Source organism: Brienomyrus brachyistius, chromosome 11 (assembly GCF_023856365.1).
Source record: "Brienomyrus brachyistius isolate T26 chromosome 11, BBRACH_0.4, whole genome shotgun sequence".
NCBI classification, from domain to species: domain Eukaryota; kingdom Metazoa; phylum Chordata; class Actinopteri; order Osteoglossiformes; family Mormyridae; genus Brienomyrus; species Brienomyrus brachyistius.
This window is the reverse complement of record NC_064543.1, coordinates 22,559,429-22,577,482: the sequence shown is the minus strand read 5'-3', so window position 1 is coordinate 22,577,482 and position 18,054 is coordinate 22,559,429. Positions and strand designations below refer to the sequence as shown.

Below are 18,054 nucleotides of genomic sequence, written 5' to 3'. Positions count from 1 at the left end.
CTCTGACTTTTTCACTGGGGGTTTGGCTGGGGATAATGTAAAGCTCTTTGAGACAATGTAATGTTGTGAAAATGTGCTATATGCTATACCAATAAAATTGAATGGAACTGAATTGAAGCAGTAGCAGGAATTAGATTGTGTGTGTGTGGAAGGGGGGGAGTGGGGGGGCTATCCGGGGAATTACTGTCATGTACACATCATCTAGTCTTTCCATAATGCTCCACAAAGTCCCTTATTATCAATCAGTTTTACTTTCCAGCTATTGATAACCAAATAAAAGCAAAAAAACAGCTAAACAGAGCTGAATTCTACATCCACTGGAAACACAAAAACACATGTAACAATTTGCTGTTTCAGAAAACATTTTATTTGTTGTATTTCCTGTTTCGTATAGTTAAAAGCAATAATTACACCTACTTTGATATTTTACACATGTAATATTAAACCCATATTTTGCTTGCGCTGTGCCACCTTGGTATGATAAATCTTCAGTGCTCTCCATCACCCACCTCTCCTCCAAGCACACAAAGACCAAATTAGCTGGCAGACACACCATACAAAAATGCCACACACATGTTAAAAACAAGCCACAAAGTTTCAAATAGACGTACTTCATATTCTACATATTTTTTTTTTTTTATTAAATCATACAGTCCACTATACTTCAGTTAACCTGGCTGTCGTGTTTGGGTCGGCACTGACCTGTTTGTAAGTTTAAAATGCATAAAAACAGCACATAGATCTGTGTACTGAATCAAAGCTTTATGACTTTGTCAGGAACCTCTATTTAAACAAAAAAAAAATATATATATATATTTTAATCACAAAATTATAAATGCTCTGGTTATGATGATAACCACTCTGGTGTTGGGGTCGGCACCAACCCGTTTGTAAGATTACGATGCATAAAAGCACCACATAAATTTGTGTACTGCATCAAGGCTTTTTGACTTTGTCAGGAATCTCTATTTAAACAAAATAAATTAAAACAAATTTTCTTTCGCTGGGAAAGGCATGCCCAGACATGCAAGGCAAGATAAGACCAATTCAGTTTATTTATATAATTCTCTGGAGGTTTATGTTACCATCATTTTTTCATTGAGGTATACTGTCAAAAGAAAGGTTCAGAAAGCCACACCAAAAATATTAAATCCATTTTTTTCATGGATAAGGAAGCCTAACAAGGTAACCAAGAGGTAAGAAACAAATTGGATGATAAAATACCCTCAAAACAATTATTTATGGCTGATTTAAGGCATGGGTCAGCACTGTCCCATTTAACATAAGAGAAAGAACATAAGACATAGAACTAAGGTTAAGCACTACTACTAAATAAAAGGAGTAATAAGTCTGACCGTGTTGAGGCATTGTGTCCGGCTAGTACACTGCATATGAGCAACATCCACCCATCCATCCATTCTTCCATCCATCCCATGCAGGGTCATGGAAGTGTGGAGCCTATCCCAAAAGTTATGGGCACAAGTAAGAGAAACATTTCAGCAAAAATACAGTTGAATTTGTTCAGAAGCTAGGCAGCAGGTACTAGAGTAACTTCATTAACTACCATAAGGTGTAAGCAGATTGCTCTGCCTTACTGTAGTACTGAGTTGAAACAGCGACTTGTTCAGTTATTTAAAATTAAATTCCAAAAACCATGGCCATATAACAGAGGGTAGTTTGCTCCAGATGTTGACCATTATTATTTTGTAAATATCAGCTACAATATTGTAATGGAAATGACTCTGGCATGGTGTGTGGAGTTTGCATGTTTTCTCTGTGTCATTCTGGAGTTTCCTCTAGGTGCTCTGGATTCCCCCCATAGTCCAAAAACATGATGAAATTAATTGGAGGTGCCAAACTACTTGTAGATGTGCATGTAGGAGTGAATGGTGTGTGACTGTGTCTTGTAATGGGTTGGTGTCTCATCGTGGGTTGTTCCCTGCCTTGCACCCATAGCCTCTGGGACAGACTCTGGACCCCATGCAACCTTGAATAGGATGAGTGGTTTCAGAAGATGGATGGCTATTTCACATTTATCCATTTTCACAGTGCAAGGCTGCGATAAGATTTGAATACACCTCGTAGATTAATTTCTAAGGAAAAAGTAAAAAAAAAAAAAAATGTTTCTCACATATATTTTTCATTTTCTTCACAATTCATTAGCCAATTTCCCTTTTTGCCATTTTTCCATCCCTCCTTCTTCCCATTGACTTCCACTCATTTTTCAGAGGATGCCCACTCAGTCCTCAATCTCAGGGCACAAACATGCACTTTACGGACCGTTTAGCAGGTCCAGCGCATTTAACTGCATGTCATCAGAAAACAGGTGGAAACTGGAGAACTCTGAGAAAGCCTGCGTACAACAGGAAAATAAAATGCACAAATATAAATAAATTACATATAGCTTTATGGGATACATTATCAAATGTCCTTCTGTTAAATTGTTTTTTATATTAAATATGCTACGAGTGTGGAATGTGAAGAACAACATTGACTTACCCTCAGTTCGTGTCATTTCATTTTTCTGTTTCCATGGAGATGGCTGTTTCCGTTCTTCCAACTGTTGTGTTACACGTATTCCTTTCCGGGTGCAAAATAATGCCTCGCTGATTTTTAAATAATCCTCAATGAAAGACACTTCAATTCATTGGGAAAATCATAGCTTAATACATTTTTCGGTTTTAAAATATAGTTTAAAACACAATTTACTGAAACGTATTACACATACACATACAATTGTATTTTCCCCACAAATTCTGTTTAAAATTGTTGAATCGCTGTAAAATATAACGAAGTGCACTCAATAAAGAATAAACACAATTGATAGTTTATCACAGCTTGCTTTTCTATGAGCTAGTAATTACCAAAATAATTATTATATTGTGGGCTTTAGCAACAAAAACCTGACATCTAAAATAATAACACTACATATTGTTTCCGGGGACGGTAAAGGACGAAACAGACGTTTTCACGTGGAGCTACTGCTGGACGCTGTATGCCGGAATCTGGATAAATGATGGGCTCTGAGGATTACAACGCCGTCTTCTAACATGAGGTTTGTTATTATTATATGTATAGTGTATTTAGTGCACAGCTACAGGTTTCATTTTCAAGTAATGGGCTCGCCCTGACAGCTAGCTGTCTAACGAGATAGTTTACGTTTAGCTGAAAAAGACATTTACTGAAGTTTTATTATTTACCGGACGCTGTAAAATATATGCGTAGAATACTTCGCTGTTTCATAACAAGCAGCAGATAATATTGTTTCGTAGCTCTCGTTAATCTTACAATCTGTTAGCATGATAAGCTAGTTAGCTTCCGACTTTTTCTTTTTATTATTTTTGAATAACCAGTATGAATATTTGCTGCAGAGGTTGATCAAATCGAAAATGACAGAAGAAGACCTGTTGCAAAAAGACTGGTATGCTGTCCTGGATGCCAGTCCAACAGATTGCTTACAAGTACTGAAGCAGAAGTACCAAAGACTGGCGCTGTTGGTAGGTACAATTTTAGGGTAATACTTTCACTGCAATATCATTAACTGTTTGGGATTGAAACACACACACACACACACACACACACACACACATATTATATACACATACACAGATATTTATATATATTTATATTTATTTTTATATATATATATATTTATATAAATATCTGTGTGTGTGTATATAATATGTGTGTGTGTGTCTGTGTGTGTGTGTGTGTGTGTCGTAGGAGCAGCTGCACTATACAAAGTAGTCTCTCTTAAATTCACTCAACTCTTCCCAGCTCTGTGAATCAGACATTAGATCCTCAGATGAGTACTCATTTCTTATGTTCTCCAGTCACAGCTTCATTTGCACAAATGTCTGACATTATGTCATTCAGGTGCTGGAATATAACGTACATATGCAGATGTATTGTTCTTGGAATATTAGGTCCTATTCAGTTCGACAATAATTTAGAAATGCAGTAATTTTATTCTGGCCAATATACAAAATGTTCAGTTGCAGCACTAAAAGCTTTTAGCTCGAAGAAATTGAATGTGTGTAAATCTAATTTTTCACCTGAAATGAGTATTAATACATTTTTTTTATTATTGTTAATCTTTGAAAACAAAGTGCGTGTAAGCTGATTTGCTTAATCCGGCATTTTAATTACTGTTATTGCGAAATGGTATTTCAATCTATGAACATGGAACATTGATTAAATGAAGATTCTCAAAATTCTTCTTGTGTGTTACACTTGAGTGAGCCAAATGTATCACCAATTGTTTTCTAATTGTAATCAGCATTCATTTTCTTTTTTTAAAGCGCGGGAAAAGATGTTATCAAATTTCTTCACATATGTGCCTGTTGTTCTTTATAGTACCAAGCTTGTGCATGACAGCTGGCTCCCTCACTCTGGCCATTTAACTGTCCCCAATTGTTTCAAATATCATTACTGGTTTGGGCTGACAATTTGGAAAAATAATTGAATTATTGGACTTTGCTACAATAGAAATGTCACAGGGTCCCATTTTCCAATAGAGAACTCGCTGCAGGCAAAACTTTAAGCAGGAATCCCGTCCCATCCACCATCCCCCCCCCCCCGACCCCGCTTGTGTACCAAATGAGTCTGCTTTGTAGACATTAGGTGGCAGTAGTGTGATGTTATCGGCCTTTGCTCTGCCCCCCCCACCCCCGTTGCTGTTTCCCTCCAAATGCCTGTGCACGACTTAGAGAACAAGAGAGGGAGGGAGGGATGTTGAGATGGCCCTGAGTACTCTGAATTGTCAGTGTTCTATACCTACCTTAGCTCCATTAGCCCAAGTAAATGAATAATTTACAGCAGCCGCAAGCAGAGCGCAATTAAAGAGCATAACGGGGGTGGTTTGTGTCAGGACTGTTAAAAAGACCCAGGTTTTCATTCTCCAATGTGTTTCCGACAAAAACCTAAATTATATGGCAAAAAAAAATCCAAGAAGAGATTATTGGGCCATTTCCCTTTTTCTGTTTCCTGTTCTTTCGGTAGGCTTTGGTGGAAAAGAAACTGTCATTTTAAATGCAAAAAGTGTTGATTATACAGCATAATTAAGTGTATGTTACGCATGCTTTATAAATACATGTTTATGAAATATGCACGACTTCCGAAAATAGTTCGTGTATTTTTTTTAATGGACTAAAATGCGCACAGCTGTGATTATAACAGCTGGAACTGACAGAGTAAACAGGACGGACATTGTTACATTTTTGTCTGTTTGGATTGAGTTTGAATTTTAAGAAGAAATTCTGGGTCAGGACACAATTTGGAATGAAAAAGTGAACCTTGTAGGCAGGGACTGAGTAGCTAAAATTGTACATGAACATTAATAATCTGCCCCTGGATCAAGATTTCTGCTGGCAAAAGCAGTGCATTGTTTAGGAGTTTTAGTTTCGATGAAGTTGTACAAATATGTGAAATTGAACCCTTTGTATCAGCCTTCGTAGGGTTTCCTCTAAGCAATTAAATTTAATTTTAAGTATTTTAAAAGTAAACTATGGTATACTGCTAGTTCAACCTGCAAACTCACTGTGCCTTCCTGTCTCCATTTTTTTTAGATATGTGCAGCTCACTTCCTGTTCCATGGGGGGTTGGGGTTGGGTTATTAAGATATGGACTGTTGACTTCCTGTTCTATGGGGGCTTAGGGTTGGGTTATTAAAATATGGACTGTTCACTCCCTGTTCTCTGGGAGGTTGGGGTTGGGTTATTAGTATATGGACTGTTCACATCCTGTTCTATGGGGGGTTAGGGTTGGGTTATTAAAATATGGACTGTTGACTTCCTGTTCTATGGGGGGTTAGGGCAGTGTAGGAAATTTAAAAAATATTTGGACCGAAGTTTTGCCCCCACTGTTTTAAATATGGGGGCATTTACAAACTTTTGAGGGATTTTTTAGGAATAGTAATTAATGCATAAAGTTTCAGTTTTAATGTCAAATGAGCCCAGATTAAAACATGCGGTTAATCACCACTTTGTGTCAACAGAAGTTGTTGATGGCGGGTGGCGAAGCGATAGGTAAGCAAATGATCCTTAGTCACACTCCTAGCAGAGGCTGATTTTGTTTTGGATGGGAAAAATAGTGTTACATAATAGTATGTAGTTTCAGTTGCATAAAGTTATGTTTGTATGTAGTGTGAACAACAGTGCTGGTTGTATGAGTGTGTTAGAGATGGAAATGGAAATGAATAAAAATAAAATGGCTTGTTTTTCTTTCTTTATTTTTTAAATCTTGGGAGACATTTTTGCCCCTCTGATCATGGTCTTTAGGGGCATTCTGAGATTTCTTGGGGCATTTTTGCCCCCCCCCACCCATTAATTTCCTGCCCTGGGTTATTTAGCTGTGGGCAGCCCACTCCCTGTTCCAGGGTTGTTTCAGTTATGGAGTAGGGCTGTAATGAAATATTTACACTTATCATTGCATCTATAACACAAGAAACGAGGTGAAATTTACCTGAAATAAACTAGCCAAACAGAACTTGTTAACACCTACCAATAAAGTGTATCAAATCTGTTGGTGGTGGCCATGAGTTGTCAAAAGACACAAACAGTGACGAAAAATGCAATATGATTACAGGGCTTTAGATAACAGGTGTAAAAATTTGTCTGGACACTGCCTTTTTGGTACTATGTGGATGTTTAATTACCACAGATTGATAAGCAGATTAGCAGTATACCTGAGATATTAATTTATTGTCTATATAAATATGGCAGATCCTTATGTTTAATGAATGTGTTGGACTCTAAACAGCGAAAAGTACCACCACCCCACCGATGTCTTTACCTTATTTATCAACAATATCTCCTCTTTTAAAGGATGATGTGGCTGCTGAGCTGTCCCTTTCTTCACCGCTACTTCAGTACTTATCGCTTCCATGACGTATCAAAGCAGCAGCACGTGGCCTGCTCCACTAACCGCATTTAATAAATATAAGGATATGCTGTATTTATACGGATTGCTAACTTTTGAGCATCACGATACATCACTCTCATTAATATTTTAGGCATACTGCTAATCTGCTTATCAAATTGTGGAGATAAGTAAGTGTTCATATAGTTCTGAAAAGCTGGAGTGCAAACAAATTTTTACGCACGTTACCTGAAGCCCTCATGATTAAGGCGCATGTCCATATATTGCGATTTTATCGTGATGTAATATGTTGCAGCCCTAATATGGGCAGCTCACTCCCTGTTCCAGGTGGGGTTGTGGTTATTTAGATATGCGCTCCTGTGTTTTTGTCCAATATGAATATATATATAGTGTTACTGCTGTGACCCAATTTGAGACCTTTGCATTCCCAAAGGTGTGAACCCCAATTGCTGGCAGTATGGATCCCATCTGAGGCTCGTTGCAACGGGGGCACAGTTTGGGGGGGGAGGAGACTTTCATTTGGCAGAGCGATCAGTTAATGAAGAGTGCAGAGGAGCGATAAGAAAACACACTCCCTAATTAGAAGCTGATGAAGCATGCGGGTCCTCAGAACAAGGTGTGTCTAGGTAACAAGTCTCACTGACATGAAAGCAGCAGTGGGACCCACCAGCCTCCCGGGCCAGAGTTATTGCTTCTGTTTGATAGGTGATCACAAAGAGTCCGTGATGTAGATTGGGGATGAAATTGACCTGTGAAAAACACAGCGTTGTCTGCTGATTTTAATCTGACTGCAAACCCATGTTGCCTATTTTAGCTGTTGCTGATAATGTGTGCTGGTGGAGGTCAGTCTTCTTTATTGCTTCAACTTTGATCAACCCGTATTGAATCTAAATTGGTTATAATAACCACTACACATTTGTTTTTTTGGATTATCCTTATTCATTCCTGAAAATCAGTCACAACAGATTGTAGGGGAATCTTCTGGTAGAAAAATACACTTAAAAACAGGTAAGTAAGTCAAACACTTTCTGTTTATTTTCAATCTTTTGAATTAATTTATGAAGACATTTCCTCATTGAAATAAGTCTATGTGACAGTTTTGAAACTGAAATGTAGTGTTTGTATTTTTCGTTGAATTTATACAGCAGCAAAAGGATAACAGCTCATTCTGTAAAAAAAATTATAACTCCTGTAAGAAGATGAGCAGTAACACCATTTCTTGTCATATCATCTTCAGAAATATAAGCACATGTGGTAAAATGTGAAAATGATAGTAACTGCACACATGGTCAAATGAGTACAAGAAAATAGGCAAGTTTGAAAATCAAGCACATGAAAAATGACAGTAATACATGTTTGCACACACATGGCCTAATATGTCACAAATGACTGGATAAATATCTTTTATGTAGCATTAATGTGGCGATTTGAGTCAGAAGGTCTCACATAGGGCATGTTTTGAATTTTTGGTCTTTTTCAGAGCCTTGTAAGAAGAAAAATACACAAGATACCACTGGTCTGATTACATTTTTATGAATTCAAAGACTTTCTATTACCACATCAGTCACCATTTTCAAACCTCACTGATAGCTCCTGTGAAGTTCTGTAGTGCAGAGTGTGAAGTAGCTTTCCATCCCCTTCATACCTCAGAGGACTGAAGTCTTTTCTTTTTAAATAATTGTCCAATATCCGTACTGGTCAGGATTGTATGACAGTATTCCAAGAAGGTTTGAAGGATCGTTCTGCAGAGGCAAAAGGCGATGCTATATATGAGGTCACCTTTGTATAATTGGGAGCAGCATGTGGCTCAGTGGGCTTAGCCCTGGTGCCTGTGATTGGAAGGTTGCTGGATCGAGCTCGACTTTGACAGAATAGTGACATGTTTGTGGGCCCTTAAGCAAGGCCCTTAACCCTGAGCTCCATGGGTGCTGCTGCAGGTGGTTGCCCTTTGCTGCCTGGCTTGCTCTCACCTACATACCTGTCTGTGCGTCATCGAGACCAAGATGGGGTAGACGAAAAGAGAATTTCCCCACGAAGGATCAATAAAATGTCATTATTATTATTATTTATTAAGTGTGTATGTATTGCCAATTCAAAATGAAAAATTGATGGATTTTTAATGATTATAGTTTTCTCAGCTTTTTATAATAAATGAAGGAAAAGCTCTGCTTCATTGTCTTTCCTGGACAAGGCATACATATGGTTTTGGTATTTGTCCGCCACTGCTGTCACTTTCTCATTAGTGCAATAACTCAAATACTGTTTGACGGATCTTTTTCAGACTTTGCAGGCACATTGTATGGGCAAAGCACTGGAACTGATCAAATCTGAAACAAAATACCTCAAAACTGAAGAAACGCTGCATAGGGGCAGCAAAGGGAAGTATGACTGCAAATGACATTTGAAACTCAAAAAGTGTTTGGTCTTATGGTGTCGCATTTGATCTTATAATGCCCTTTTGTGTGAAATTGTATTATGGATGAGATGTACATCTGATTTCATTTTGAATGAAATCACCTCAGAATTGAAGCTGCAGCGCTAGGTAGCAGTGAAGGGCAGAAAGGTAGGCTGCAGAAGAAACCTGATCTTATGAACATAATATATCTAGGACACCATGGACCTTTTTCAAGGTTCCCAGGAACATAGTACAAGTTGGTGGTTCTTTAAGAATTAGGAGGGGTAGCAAGATGATTTTCTGAATAGGCAAAAAATAAATAAATTGTCATTGCATTCTGGCAAAATTTGTCGGGTAGCAGTCAATGGGAAGCTTGACATAATTTATCCTGCCCCCCTGCAAGTAAATCATATCGGTAGTAGTCTGTTTATCATGGAGAGAATTTAATTGTATCAGCTAGCCCTTGTTTTAGTCAGTGGTGACACATGATAGAACAGGTGCAGATCCGGTGAACCCAATTACATACTGCCAGAAGTTACACAAAATTGGGATATTAGTAAGGTTTTGTTTAGCAGAAATGGTATAAGTTATGGACAGTATGAAAAATCACATATCGTCCAAGCCTTGTGTAGGGGGGCCTAGACATAGAGATGGGGGCTGTGGGGGTGGAGGGGACGGTGAACACATTGCTACGACACCCTCTACTTTCCTTAATAAAGAAATGTGTATTATTATAACTGATAACTGAATGTTCTGAGTTATGAATTTCCATTTGTTTCACCTGTTATGGGATGTTATTCATCTAAATAGGTCTTGTATTATTTTGTGAGTCTGAACAAGTCAGTATTCAGGAACAGCCAGATTGGCCCAGTGACTCGTTTTGAATTGGCCGTTTTCACTTTCACGAGTTGAACAAGTAATTTAATGTGAAATCCAGTGTGTCTACTACAGTACATGACCAGCTTGCTGTGAATTACTGCGCAGTTCCGTATAATAAGGATGAGGCTAAAGCTCAGATTTGTGTCTGTGATTCTGGCAGGACAGACTCTGTGAGTCTATTGGCACTTTTCTACTGGCATACAGGAACCAAGCGTTACCCAACCTGTACACTAGTTACAGCATGGTTTGAGCTCGCTTCAATCTTTCACTGCAGAAGGGTCAGCTTGGTAAAGGCGTTGATGAGTTTGGAGAGTGACAGTGAAATAAAACCAAAGAGATGCTTGTTCACACAGTGTTCAACATGATTTACTGTGTGTTAAATTTCCGCTAGCATATCTGTGAGAACTGTCGTGCTAACGTAAGATGCTAGCACAATTAGCATTAGCTAACGGAAATTAGCATTATGAATCCATTCTGTTCAGCCATTCAGTAGTACTTTTTCAAGTTCTGAGTTATCAGGAATACATGAATATTGTACAAACACGTGGAGGTGGGCAACATGGCAAAAATGTCATATCATGGTTTTTTTAATTAAGGCAGGATCACGATCCACGATCTTATCATGATTAATTTTTTTTGTTGGTTTTTAAGACTATTTTCCAATTTATAAAAAGTGCAAGCAAACAAATTCTCTTATTGTGAAAAATATAGCCCTATAAGGTAATAAAACCAAAAAGAAAATACAGTATACTATTTTAGGTGTTTTATTTTAAGGTTGTTAAAAGGGTTCTTCATGTTGCCATCTGACTTGCAAATTTACCTTTGCAAATTTTGTAAATTTACTATTGTTGGCACCAAACAAGTTCAATATTACCAATCTCAAATTCTGTTTAAGGACCAACTTCTCCATATTTTCCATGCCGCTATGTTGCCAAATAGTGAATGTATTGCATGTTGCGTATTTCACTTTGGGATGAGGCTAAGTAAGGGAGTGCCTACTGTTTGCTGCTACCGTTTTTTTGGTGTGTCAAAACGGATTTGGATGTCAGCTTGACCCTATCCCTACACACCTGGTGAAAGTGTGCTTATCCTCTCTTGCCTCCTTAATAGTTGACATTGTACAGTTTTCAGTTACTTCTGGTTTTGTTCATTCATCTTTGAAAACAGCTGCTATAATCCCTATTTAAAAAAAAAAAAACTGACGCCAACAATTTGAATAATTTTTGTCTGAAATTCTTGAGAAGTTTTGATTAAAATTACAAATGATTTACTGATGGCTACTGACTCTGGGCTGCTAACCATATTGGTGTTACTTGATTTGAGGGCAGCCTTTGATACAACTATTTTGTTACACTGACTGGCATCGGAATCACTGACGTTGTCCTTACTTGGTTTACCTCTTACCTCTCGGGTCATACTCAGTTTGTACAGTTAAAAGCTTTTAGATTTCAGACTGTTCCAGTTCTGTTTTGGGGCCTCTTATTTATCATTCAAGTTTGAACTCTGGGTGATATGTTTAGGAAATTTGGTATACAGTTTCACTGTTATGCAGATGATACTCAGCTTATCTACTAAGCCTAACTCTGTCATTCCACTCATTTCTCTTTCAGAGCGTCTATCAGAGATTAAAACTTGGTTTGCCACCAATTCCCTTCAACTAAGTAAGGATAAAAGTGAGGTTCTCCATGTAGCATCCAAATGCCAATTTTGCCAGATTTCATAATTTTTCTGACAATTGATGGTACTCTAGTACAGTATCTCAGTCCCCTCAGGTAAAGAGTTTGTGTCATCCATGAGTGTACCTTATCTGTCAGATCACATATTCGTAATATTACCCGGTCTGCATATTTCCACCTCTGTAATATTAATCGTTTACATTCATCGATCGCACCTTCAAGTACCGTCAATCTTGTACATGCATTGGTCACATCCCATATTGATTATTGAAATTCCATTTTGTCTGGACTCCCTCTCAAGTTCCCTCTTAAGCTTATGTTGGCTCAGAATGCTGCTGTTCACATTGTCACTAGGACTCCCTCTACTGTACACATAACTCCTGTTCTTCAGCAACTTCATTGACTTCTTTTCAGATATTGTATTTATTTCAAGATTTTGCTATTAACCTTTAAAGTCCTTCATAATATGGCTCCTTCTTACCTCTCTGATCTTTTAGATATCTACACTCCTTCTTGCACTCTTAGATCCTCTCATTTCACCTCTCTTCTTGTGCCTGCTGCTCACCTGACCACATTGGGGTTCAGGGCCTTCAGTCTCGCTGCCCCCTATCTTTGGAACTCACTCCCTCTTGATAATTGTAGTATTGACTATTTCGCTACATTCAAGTCTCGGCTCAAATTTTATTTAGGTAGCTTTTAATTAATTTGATTGTGGTAATGTTGAATGTATTAATACACATATATAAGTATGTTTGTATATTGTATGGATTGTTTTTTTTTTGTAAGGTGTCCTTGAAATGTGCCTTTAGACAAAATATATTATTGTTCTTATATTTATTTTTTTTTACTCTGTCTTCCCATGTTGGGTAGATGGAGGGGAGGGTTGGGGTGGGTGGATCTGTGAAATAGTTTATTGAATATTTCTATTAATTAAAATATTGTATTGGAGGTCACTTACATTTCTTGTTTATCACATTGTGTTAATGTTGGCCCATTCCACCAGCTACCATCACAAATATTATTCATATTTTTATAGAATTTTTTTTCTATATATATAATGTGAATCACTTCAGTTATTAATAATTAAATAACTAGTCAAACATAGTGCTTTCAGTCTTTTTTTCAGAGGCTTTCCTCATTGATCTGTCAGAAGCCTTAAAAGTAAGCCTTAAATATTGCCTTTTGTAGAAATCAATATAATCCCCTCTGACTTTGTCTCAGATACAATTTTCTCTTTTTAAGCAAATTGAATCAATGTTCACATGTCACTGGTGTGTTAAATAGGAGTTGATTACTATTGCTTTTAATTAACTGTTGAGTTGAGTATGTAAAACCCCAATGTTTTTTTTCCCTGTTCACTGGATTTATGTTGTGTTTCTGTTCACCAATTTTACTTCATCCTTGGCAGGGAAGATGATGTGCAGTGTTTGCATCTTTCAAAATGGGACCAGCATGCTTGGGATTTGCCTGCTTCCTCTAAACTTTTCTACAAACTTAATTTTTGCAGTCGTGCTGTTCCCAACTCAGCCATGCTGTTTTGCAGCAGCCATTCTGTCCCTGATGTGGCTATGTTGTCCCCGATGTAACTGTGTTGTCCTGTAGCAGCCTGCGCAGTGGCCGTGCTGTCCCCAAGACAGGTGTGATGTCCCCGATGTGGGCATGGCGCTGGGGCACCAGCAATATGTCATCTCTGAACTTGGTGCACTGCATCGGTTAATGACTCCATCGAGTCTTCTGGCTGATTTTTAGTTTGTAGCAAGGTTAACACCCTCCCTCATTCAGAGTGAAAACAAAAACACAAACAGAAAACTATCTGAGCATAATCACTTAAAATTTTAATTAGTTTTAAAAGTAATTGCTTGAAATGATTAGTTGAATTTGATTGGTGTTCCTCTTATTTTGAATTGAAAATATAATTGCGATGGACAGTAATTGGCCTGCCCAGGACTGTTGGTTATTGTAGTTCAGTGTCACCCCATACATCATTACCCAACTTTGGATGAGGTTCAGCTTCTGAACTACAGCAACCAAACAAAAGCACAGACAGACACACAATGTGCTGCCTGCTTGCCTGTGCCAGACCATAATCCCCGTCCTGAAGTATGCAGGATCTAACGTGTTTCTCAATCCTGCTCACCAGCATCACAGCACTGAAAGTCATAAACTTAACTGTGGATTGGTCATGGCTGAAGCTCTGCAGGGCCGAGCCCTGAACCTCAAACCATGAGCCCTGAACCTCAAACCATGAGCCCTGAACCTCAAACCATGAGCCCTGAACCTCAAACCATGAGCCCTGAACCTCAAACCATGAGCCCTGAACCTCAAACCATGAGCCCTGAACCTCAAACCATGAGCCCTGAACCTCAAACCATGAGCCCTGAACCCCAAACCATGAGCCCTGAACCCCAAACCATGAGCCCTGAACCCCAAACCATGAGCCCTGAACCCCAAACCATGAGCCCTGAACCCCAAACCATGAGCCCTGAACCCCAAACCATGAGCCCTGAACCCCAAACCATGAGCCCTGAACCCCAAACCATGAGCCCTGAACCCCAAACCATGAGCCCTGAACCCCAAACCAAGTTTGACGGGGCTAAGCCTTGGACCCCAACAAAGACACTGACTAAACAGCAGCCCCCTCCCTTACACACAACGTAACTCTTCTTCTGGGCATTTCTTGCATTACCACAAGTAATGTAAAGTTTCCATGTGAGAATTTATGACGCAATGAAATATTGCAGTAGTGTGTAGATAAGGCCTCTTTTTAAATGATTTTGGTGTCATTTTACCTGACAGAGGATCTGGGGTGATTTCTCGGTTCTTCGTTATAGTTGGTCACTGCCTTGCTTTCGTTGTGTTGTCTTCACTCAGCCTTTCTGAGTAAATTGTCCAGAAGAGGTGCAGCTCCATCAGCAAATTACCCATAAAACACTGTCAGTGCATGTTGTGACATCAGGGTTTTGCCAGCAGAATGTCCCTGACTCCTGTAGAGTGATTAACCTGACCACCTTCTCCTGCAGTTCATCGATCTTACCCATCTCCCGATCCCTGCTTTATCAAATGCACTGTCAGTAAATGTGAAGCCTAATTTGTTTTAATGTTTTAATTGTTGTCAATGGGCAGTACCATCCGGACAAGCAGAGCCCAGATGCAGCGGTGGAGCAAGTTCAGCAGTGTGTTCAGAGGTTCATCGAGGTCGACCAAGCGTGGAAGATCCTGGGCGATGAGCAGACAAAGAGAGCCTATGATCTGCAGCGACGTGGTGGGTTCCCCGGTTACAGAAGCAAGTCCATCTCTCTCACACACACCCACACACACACACACACACACATTTATATTCATATCTTTGAAGGGACTCTACCTTCATTTCTATGGGGAAAACCCAAATCCCAACAATAGCAACCTTAACCCGTACCCAGCTCTAACCTTAACCATAACTAACCAAAATACAAGACTAGAACCATTTTTAGTTTTCCTATTGCAGTCACAGATTTTTATAAAATTGAGTTTCCCCTTGTTGCGACCAAAACATGGCCCCCACAATGTCAAAACAGGTTTTTATCACATTGTGGGGACATTTGGTACCCACAATGCACAACCTACACACACACAGTATGCTTGTCACTTGTTAATGCTCTTCGGTGAATTTTAAAGATATGTATTAATGCATATTTTCACTGCTGTTTGCAAAATTGGACATCATAAATGTAACCACACAATCTAAAAACTGACAGCAGGTTTCACCAAAGTCATTCCCATTCTGGATTATATGTCCTCGCATGTGAAGGTGACAGTAAGGATACTAATAAGCGCGCTGGTGTCTTTATGTCTTCTCCGAGCTGCACAGGGATCCGTGAAACTGTGTAGCCTCTTCACCCCCAATATCACCACTGGGCCTAAATCGTGTCTGAAAAGGTCGGATCAGTTGAAGCATAAATAAACCTAGTTACCATAACCATAAATGATTCAGATGCCTGAGATTCCCTGTCCTGCCTCTCCTGCAGCATCGCAAAGAGGCCTTGCCACACTGCCATCAAGCTACCTGTGCAAACCCGCCGTATTCCCAAAGCAGTAGTTTAAGATGCAAGAGTTGCATTCGGTGGCACTAACATCAACAAAAGGAATAAGCGTGTTTGTGTGCGTCAGCTGGGGGACAGCAAAGAACAAATGAAAAACAGGCTTGCGAGAGGCTCCAAGCACAGTGCGCTCGCTCCCTTTGCCCTCTTCATACAACGCCTCCACAAAGCAGAGCAGGCCAGCTGGGAGGAAGAAAGGGGGGAAATATAGGTCAGTCCCGTCACACATGCACTGCCGTTACACGAAGTGATGGGCTGCCCCTCGCCCCCCTCCCCCCGCCTGAGGAAAGAGGTCCCTCAGCCCTCCATTAGGACCTTCAATAAATGTACATGCAGGCTCCATGCCATTAACGGGGGGGACACTCACTAACAGTGCTTGGCCTGTGGGGTGGGGTGGGGTGGGTGGGGTGTACTTTCACCACCATTGCACCATTTTCACTTTCAGAGGGGTGAGTTCCATATTAGCTTTAAAGGACTATTTTTTTATGTTTCTTCATTAATTATTTTTGGCTGTGGGCCATTTGCAGAATTGACCTAGCCATATTTCCAGTACATCCATCCATCCATCCATCCATCCATCCATCCTTCATACTGCTTAACTGGAATGGAGTTGTGAGACTGTCCCAAACAGCACAGGATGTGAGATCACAGCCTGTCAGAGACACACACCAGCATCCACAAAGGGCAATGATAAAATATCTTACACCACGTTGCCCTCCACATGTACCTGCAGACTCCGGGACCATACCGACCCAGCTGACCACACTCTGTCCTAAATAAATATTAATTTCTTTAATTGGAATGCAATGTTTTCCACAAGAAGGTTCCTCTTTAAAGAGACGCAGCATGGATCGCTGCTCCGACTTCGTGTGTGTGAGTATCGATAAGCTTCCCGTAGCTGCTGGCAGGCAGATCACAGCCAGCATCTGGTGGGGAGATGGAGGAGCTGGGCCATCTGTCTGGGACTGCTGGGTCTTCAGAGAGCCCGTTTGGAGCCGAGAGAATGATCAGCGGGCATCACTGGGTTTGACGCTGCCCAGCCGTTCGCGATGAAGAGCCCTGCCTCTGAGGTGATCAAATACGGCTGTGAAGCTGTAATTAAGGCCCATGCCTGAGTTTGATTAAAGCTCTCTCTAAAGGAGTTTGTCTGTATTGGAGGAAAAAAAACACAGTATTCATCATCGGAAAGAGGTGGATAAGTCCAAGACGGCAGGACCCTTAGATGATGGGCGAGTCAGGTGCTCCTAAGTGTATTTGGCTGGCATCACTAAACATGTTGCCCTGAGACACAGAAATGAAGCAATCACATGTGTCCAAGAGACACATAGGGGGCCCTGCTTCCTCTGCTGTGGGTATTATAAACAAACGCAGTGCTGTGCTAGCTGGGGGTGGTGTAGGGGGGGGGCTGCTTGGCCCCCGCATTATGAATGCATGCAATTACTCTACGCCTGCACCTCTATTTCCAGACGTCTTGCAAGCCTGAAGCCGGCCCCCGCTCCCAGCCGTAGCGCCGATTCCAATCACAGCTCAGTCATGCTTGAATGATTACAAATCATTTTATCATTTAATGTGCACCATTTAATTGCCAAAATATAGTGGCTGCTTGCTGCACTTTTGCCTTATATCCTACACCAGGTTGCCATAAGGCTAGAGAAGCATTGTCGTCTCCCCCCACCCCCCTGCCAGTGGTGGCCGATGACCTGCAGAGACCCCAGCAGAAAGCCTTATTGAGCCATGCCGCTAATAGCTGTTTAATGTTATTCTGCAACCCCTCAAAGAATCATGCTTGTTACTGCGTTTGAAGCCACCGAGAGGCGTGCTGATCAGCCAGCCCGGCAGGTCTCTGATCTGTCACACGGGACAATGGGCCAGCGCAGTCCCTCCGGATCACATTGTCCCGCTCCGGGCCGGGATGGGGGGCATCTACAGGATGGGCAGCGCTGCACTGTGCTGGGCTGGGCTGGGTGGGGGGGGGGTGGTCTCCCTTGAAGATTTCTGACACCTTGGAGCAGATGTTGTAGAGAGACCCGCTCAGGGTATCCAGCAGGTTGCCCTACCAGCCCCGAAGCCAAGCTTTCTTTTCAGACATAAGAAAAAAAGCAGCTTTTCTGAGCTCTCATTTCAGCACCAGTAACTGACTGATGCATTG

General features: G+C 40.4%; 1 protein-coding gene and 1 long non-coding RNA gene across 3 annotated transcripts in view; one reads left to right on the top strand and one right to left on the bottom strand.

Annotated features, from left to right (window-relative positions):
- Positions 1-377: 377 nt before the first annotated feature.
- LOC125751833 (uncharacterized) lies at positions 378-2,581 on the bottom strand. The gene is made up of 3 exons (XR_007400797.1): positions 2,500-2,581; positions 2,132-2,353; positions 378-1,458 (listed from the first exon to the last, which is right to left on the bottom strand). It is a non-coding gene; the product is annotated as an uncharacterized LOC125751833 (long non-coding RNA).
- Positions 2,582-2,931: 350 nt separating this feature from the next.
- The window catches only part of dnajc24 (DnaJ (Hsp40) homolog, subfamily C, member 24), a 21,710-nt gene continuing 6,587 nt past the window's right edge, over positions 2,932-18,054 (top strand). For both annotated transcript variants that reach the window (XM_049030907.1, XM_049030909.1), the window contains exons 1-3: positions 2,932-3,055; positions 3,372-3,497; positions 14,953-15,091. In XM_049030907.1, the coding sequence (XP_048886864.1) occupies positions 3,390-3,497; positions 14,953-15,091 (247 nt within the window). In that variant the 5' untranslated portion in view covers positions 2,932-3,055; positions 3,372-3,389. The remainder of the gene's footprint in view (positions 3,056-3,371; positions 3,498-14,952; positions 15,092-18,054) is intronic.